The sequence below is a fragment of the Maylandia zebra genome, linkage group LG16 (genome assembly GCF_041146795.1).
Source record: "Maylandia zebra isolate NMK-2024a linkage group LG16, Mzebra_GT3a, whole genome shotgun sequence".
NCBI lineage: Eukaryota > Metazoa > Chordata > Actinopteri > Cichliformes > Cichlidae > Maylandia > Maylandia zebra.
Genome location: NC_135182.1, coordinates 21049233 through 21056285, shown reverse-complemented (window position 1 = coordinate 21056285; position 7053 = coordinate 21049233). Strand labels below are relative to the sequence as shown.

The 7053-nt window shown below is 39.9% G+C and overlaps 1 protein-coding gene across 1 annotated transcript; it reads left to right on the top strand.

Annotated features, from left to right (window-relative positions):
• Positions 1-1335: 1335 nt before the first annotated feature.
• klhl23 (kelch-like family member 23) lies at positions 1336-5261 on the top strand. Its single transcript, XM_004557702.5, has 4 exons — positions 1336-1792; positions 2025-3254; positions 4318-4470; positions 4550-5261. The coding sequence occupies exons 2-4, from the start codon at positions 2030-2032 to the stop codon at positions 4858-4860; spliced, it is 1689 nt and encodes a 562-aa protein (XP_004557759.1). The 5' UTR covers positions 1336-1792; positions 2025-2029; the 3' UTR covers positions 4861-5261.
• Positions 5262-7053: the final 1792 nt, after the last annotated feature.

Below are 7053 nucleotides of genomic sequence, written 5' to 3'. Positions count from 1 at the left end.
CTGTGTCAGGTCTTTGCTGTTTTTCCCCCCCTTCTTTCTTAAGAACGTGACTTTTAGATACTGTTCGTCTGCTGAACACAGAGTTTGATTTTTTTTAGGCCTGCAAGCTTTTGTTTGTCCTTTGCTTGTCCAGTTTCTTAATTTTTATTAAGGACACAGTGAATGGCATGCTGCCATATGCCATTTTTTTTGTCTAATAGCTCTTTAGAAATCATGCTGTTGTTGCAATGCCTGTCAAACTGTGATGGAATTTTTCATAGATTCAACTAAAGGAACAAATTAGGTGTTTGTACGATAAAGTGGCTAAGGATACAATTTATAATTGGTTCTTTGCTAAGTTGTCTGTTATGTGTATACACAACACTGGTTCATCCCTTGATTGAGGTGGCTTTTTATGCTTGAATGATTCATATATCAATGTTAAAGTGCTTAACAAAACAAAACAAAACAGAAAATCTCTATGAAAATGGTGAGGTACAAGAGCTGGACTGAAAATAAGTGAAAAAGCAGCCAATGTGCAAAGGGCCTTCAGAAAGCCCAGAGAGCTATCCCCTAAGACCACCTGAAACAAAATTACACGTCTGGCTCATTGGAAGCAAACTATAAAGAAGTTAGCTCAAGTTTTTTTGCACGTTAATATAAAATTAAAACATTTCACCCGTTCACACAGACTTCTGTGTTACATAAAACCGGTTATGATGTTGTAACAAGAGACAAAGTGCGATTCATTTTGAAAGTTTAATTCGATATTTTACCTCAGTTGGCTGTTTTATCAACATCAGTCGTTTGATTTATAAGTTAAACGTTCAGAAAATACTGAGTGGGACCGTCGCAGTGCTCATTTTAACAACAGTTAAACGATAGAATAAATTCATGAATAAAATCCTTCATTGGACTAAAAAGAAAAGAATCAGCATGTCTCACGGAAGGTAACTTTTTTATGAACATTTATGCAAAACAGTTGCCAGTCAAATCTCTGTCACTTAGCCATTAAGTTATGCATTGAGTCCAGTCTGCACCGCTGTCCCTTTTAATTCAGCATTAAGCATTAAACTCTCAGGTAACAGCAGTGACCTGCCTCTCTGTTGCTTTATAAACCCAGGCGGCTTGTTATGGGGCACAAAAAACAATCTGTCTTTTAAAAAAAGGTTTTACAAAGGCTCTGTTATTACTAGTTCTAATGCAGTAATATTGTTTCATTATATATGATTTGCTGAGATTAACACATATTCCGTCTCTGCAGCCCTGTGCTGTTAATCCTCGTTAGGATTAGCTAAAGCCTTTACCGCACTCGAATTGGGTTCAGAATACCATGGCAACGCCAAGAATGGTGAACACATGAATGGACCAGTGCAATGACTTCTTCTTCGTCGTCGTCTTCCCTTTCTCCTTCTTGCGCCCTAGTAAAAAGCGACGCTCATTTGTATACTATTTGTATTCTGTTTGCGCCTGCTGGGTGCACAGAAAATGTGCCGTTCGTGAGCGCGTCACGAGACTGTGGATGGATGGAGGTTATATTTAGACTCTGAGAGAAAACGGTGGGGTTGGGTGATTCCTCTGAAGGAGTTTTGTCAAGGACCCGCTGTTTGAGACTACAGAGCAGAGGAGAAGAGAGGAGGAGGAGGGGGTTATGGACGCTGCGCACAAATACCAAAATAGGATCGAGCTGCCTGCCTGCGACTGTCCTGCGTGAGCTAAATTGAGGCTCATGTGTGGTGGAGACGGGAGAGCTTGAGGACAGTGTGGAAGGAGAGACAGAAAAAAAAAAGCTCGAGTCATTCATGGAAATAGGGTGAGTGGTAGTCAAGCAGTGTGTCTGCTTGGATACAGGGATTAAAGCGTAAATGCGAAGACTCTTCTATGACCAGTCACACTGCAATTAATTATAAATGGGAATGTGACGCCTCGGTATTGCTTTGATGTTCGCCAGCCCTCTGTGTGTGTGTGTGTGTGTGTGTGTGTGTGTGTGTGTGTGTGTGTTTGGCTTACATTAGACACATACTTTCTCCATCTCTCTTTTCTAGATATCATGTCACATAAACAAGCCGAAATCTACACATATGACTTCTGTGATGGTGACCATCCGGCAGAGCTCCTGGATGCGCTCAGGCACTTCTACATTAGCGGGCTGTTTACCGATGTCGCTCTGCAGTGTGGCGAGTCGGGACAGGTGTTTCACTGCCACAAGGCGCTGCTGTCAGCCCGCAGCTCCTATTTCAAAGTCATGTTCACAGCTGACATGAAGGAGAGATCAAACAGCGTCATCAAACTGAGCGGCATAGACTACGGGGTGCTGGGTGCTCTGGTGGACTATGTGTACACTGCTCAGGTGTGCATCACTGAGAGCAACGTACAGAGCCTGCTGGAGGCTGCAGACCTGCTGCAGTTCGTTCCTGTGAAGCAAGCATGTGAGGAGTTTCTCATTCGCCTCCTGGATGTGGACAACTGCCTGGGCATGCACGCTTTCGCTGAGCTGCACCTGTGCCCTGGGCTGGAGAGGGAGGCACGCAGAGTGATGCTGAGCAGGTTCCCGGAGCTCATTCAGCAGGAGGAGTTTCTAGAGCTGCACCCTGAGAAGATGAGAGAAGTCTTGGCTGTACAGAGCCTCACTGTGCAGAAAGATGAAGTGTTGATAGATGCTCTCGCCACATGGGTAAACCATGACTTAGATAATCGCATACACCACGTTTCAATTATGCTACATTCCATCCATCTGGATCTGGATGAGATTTACTTTAAGACCACGTTAGACGTGTATAGACAATACTTAAAGAAGAATGATGGGAAATTGAAATCTATAATCATCCAGGCTTTAAGGTCAAATGGAAAAGAGATACCTGCGGCTAGAAAAATGTCTGCCAACATGTATATCATTGGAGGGTACTATTGGCACCCCCTTTGTGAAGTCCACATCTGGGATCCTATCAGCAACACATGGGTGCAAGGAAAGGACATGCCCAACCATGCAAGAGAGAGCTACAGCGTCAGTTTACTTGGTGCAAATATCTATGTGACAGGTGGCTACAAGACAAACACTGTTGAGGCCCTGGACACTGTTTCAATTTATAACTGTGACTGTGATGAATGGACTGAGGGCTGCCCCATGATTACAGCCAGGTACTACCATTGCTCTGTGGCGTTGCACGGCTGCATCTATGCCATCGGAGGCTACCGGGGAGGAGCTCCAGAACGAGACACCGAATTTTATGATCCGTTAAAAAAGAAATGGTTCCCTGTGGCCAAAATGATCCAAGGTATGCTGAAATACTGGGATTGTGTTATCTCCAGGGCTGAAATGATGAGCAGGATATAAATAAATGAAGGCAGAGGAAGCAGTTTCACCACAAGGTCCATTTAGTGGAGTTGTATGAGTTCTTTATGGGCTTCTTATAGGATGAAAAGCTGTTGTTTAAAACACATGGTCATAATACCATCTGCTGATGAAGATCATGTGATTTTTTGACTGAAAGCTCCTGAGCAGTTCATACATGGAACTTGTTGTTTCTCAGTTCAAGAATGAGCATTAAAATCAAATGTCATTATATGTTTTTTTTAAACAGTATCATTGACAATCATTTATGTGACTCATACCATTTACGGTAGCAGCTATTTATTATATGTTCTGCACAGAACAACAAGCCGACAGAGTTCACATTAAGAATTGTATCCACCACCCAAAGGGAGCGAGCAGGCAGCTAACATTACAGCTCAACAGAAGGAGACACCATTAATGTTTAGATAGTGTCACACTGTTGCGAACTCATGCTTTTCAGCATGGTTAGATGAACTGTGGGGGTATAGCTTAGCAAATAATTGAGTAGTTCATAACTGAAACTGCTTGAAACAAGGTTTGCAGATTTTTGAACGACTAGGCCACAGTTTCTGCGAAAGCTGCTGAGTTTTTCCAAACAGTGCTTTGATAACCAGATGTCAAGTGCCAGTTATTTCCATTTTATTAAGGAAAAACCAGAATCTGATAGAGCTGATATCTACTAATCTGAACAACTCACACCAAAAAGATTCAGATGGATAAATGGCACTACAGGCCAGAGGAAAAACATGTAATTTTGATTTTGGGTGAACTGTGCCTTTGCACTGTGCATATATATATATATATATATATATATATATATATATATATATATATATATATATATATATATATATATATATATATATATATGTATATATGTATATGTATATATATAACTTTGTATGAATGAAGTGATAAAACACATACTTAAGGTATCATCTTTTTTACGTGATAGACAGTTTGGAGTGTTCAAGTGATGCTTATGATCTCTGTTTTCTTTGAAGGTGTAGGAAATGCTACTGCGTGTGTAATGGGGGATAAAATCTATGTAACCGGAGGTCATTATGGCTACAGAGGAAGCTGCACCTATGAAAAAACACAGGTGTACAGACCAGATGTCAACGAGTGGAGCATCATTACAATAAGTCCCCATCCAGGTATGCGTGCTAAAGCAGACCAAACAGAAGCATGAGTATATTAAATGCTGTTTTCTAAGGTGAACTCCTCTCATTTCAGAGTACGGGCTGTGTTCTGTGTCTCTCAACAACAAGCTGTATGTGGTGGGTGGACAGACGACGATTGCCGACTGCTACGACACAGAGAGAGACGAGTGGAGACCGATATCGGTGATGAAGGAGAGGAGGATGGAGTGTGGGGCCGTGGTAATAAATGGTTGTATTTACGTAACAGGTGGATACTCGTACTCCAAAGGGACTTACCTTCAAAGCATCGAGAAATATAACCCTGAGCTGGACTCGTGGGAGATAGTGGGGACTCTCCCCAGCCCGACCAGGTCACATGGCTGTATTTGTGTTTATGGTGTTTAGTGACACAAATTTTTGTTTACTGATTATTTTGTGCCAAATGGATCTAACAGTGACTCCACTGAAGAGAGCTAATATTCCACACTTCATATTTATCTCACAGCATGTCAGCCTGCACCAGATCCTTTAGGAAGCTATTTGCCAAACTGTGAATATAGTGATGAATACCAGCTTTTCATACAAAACTCAGGGGCCTCATGTTGAGCGTTTTTTGTTTGTTTGATTGTTTGTTTAAAATAGACTGAAAAGAAATGAAGAAAAGAGAAGATGACATTTTATAATCTAATAAGTATTATTTAAAAATCACACTACAAATAGACTTTTATTAGTAGAGGTGTACTAGGTTGTACCTTGATTAAATAAAGTACTAAAATGCTAATAAAGTTCTGTTTGAGTTCAGTGAATTTTATGGACTTAAGAAATTTATTTGGCACTTCATTTGTTATATCTGTTAAACTGTTTGTTAACACAAATATTAAATAACCAGTCACATAGCAGCAACTCATTGCATTTAAGCACGTAAACATGTTCAAGATGATCCCGTGAAGTTCAAACTGAATGGGGATGAAAGGTGATTTAAGTAACCTTGAATGGTTGAGGGTTGTTGGCATTTCACAAACTGCTAATCTACTGGGTTTTTCCCAGATAGCTATCTCTAGGGTTTACAGAGAGAAGATGTCCAGTGAGTGGCAGTTTGCAAGTTGAAATAACTGATCCAAGACAGAATGACCAGACTGCTTTGAGCTGATAGGAAGGCAACAGTAACTCAAATAACCACTTAAAGCGGGGCTAACTTGGCAGCAGAAGACCAGACTGCATGCCACCCCTGTCAGCTAAGAACAGGAAACAGGCTACAGTACAAACAGACTCACCAAAATTTGAACAATACAAGACTGAAAAATGCTGATGAGTCTTGATTTCTGCTGCAACATTTGGATGAAAGGAATTCGGCAAAAACAACATGAAAGCACGGCTCCATCCTGCCTTGTAACAAAGGTTCAGGATTAGGGTCTTACAGTATGGGGAATATTGTTTTGGCACACTTTCAACTTCTTAGTAGCAACTGAACATTGTTTATTCACCACAGCCTTCCTGAGTATTGTTGCAGACCATGTCCATCCCTTTATGACCACAGTCTACCCATCTTCTGATGGCTGCTTCCGGCAGGATAACACTCCGTGTCACAAAAGTGAAAAACTGGTTTCCTGACATGACAGTGAGCTCACTGTATTCAAATGGGCCTCCACAGTCACCTCCACAGTATTTTATTCTTCCATTGTTTTTATTAATTTTTGTTGCTTTAACTTTGCACTGTTCACTTTCTGCTGTGACACAACAAATTTCCCACGTGTGGGACTAATAAAGGTTTATCTTATCTTAAATTCAAATAATTAAAAGAAGACGAGCTACATTGCATTTTTTTAAAGTTGATATCAAAAGAGAAAAATACTGATAATAATAACATCAGTCTTTTCCCAAACTTAGGTGGGTGATATTTACGTCACACATACAACAATAAAAATACAATGTAGATGTCTCCCAAAACAAAGTCAGGAAAGAGGCAAAATTATTTTAAGCTAATGAAATGTCAGCCTTGATAAAAGTCTGACCTTTCTTACAACAATCGGTGCAACTGAAGTCCTACTATAATTGTTTTTAAAAGGTACACACATCAATAAAAAACAACCTAATAAATACGAAAAACAAAAACTTTAAAATGACACATAAAAACTAAACGCCGTGATTAGAATCACAGCGGCATCTTGTGGTTGTGATATATCATCGCAGTTTATAATCCAGGTATCAAACTTAACACACTGTTCGCGTAAATACGTGACTTAGCAAAAACAAAAAACAAACAAAAATTCTATTTTTAAGCGCGAATATGAAAAGCATAAGAATGTTTAACAGGTATAGGAACATGTAAAAAGAATACTGAAGTTTTTGGATACATTTGTAGTCTTACGTTATTTTTTATTTCAGGCTTGGGAATCTTCCTGTGTTTGAAAAACAAATGCACATCGATCAGTTTGCTTAAACTTTTAAATAAGAAGGTAATGTCTTGTGATTTTAAAGTGCACTCTGGCTAAGTTTGAATTTAAACATTGTGCACTGATAAATTAAGTTTCTTAATTTTAATTTTCTGATTACCCAAATATGTACTAGAGAAAATTATTCCAAAGCATTAGCACGTAT

Bases quoted from the DNA above. Each gene is read 5' to 3' on its own strand.
- klhl23 (XM_004557702.5), top strand. From the start codon at position 2,030: ATGTCACATAAACAAGCCGAAATCTACACATATGACTTCTGTGATGGT. The intron at 3,255-4,317 runs GTATGCTGAAAT...TTTTCTTTGAAG, and splicing joins TGTGGCCAAAATGATCCAAG to GTGTAGGAAATGCTACTGCG. The intron at 4,471-4,549 runs GTATGCGTGCTA...CTCTCATTTCAG, and splicing joins TACAATAAGTCCCCATCCAG to AGTACGGGCTGTGTTCTGTG.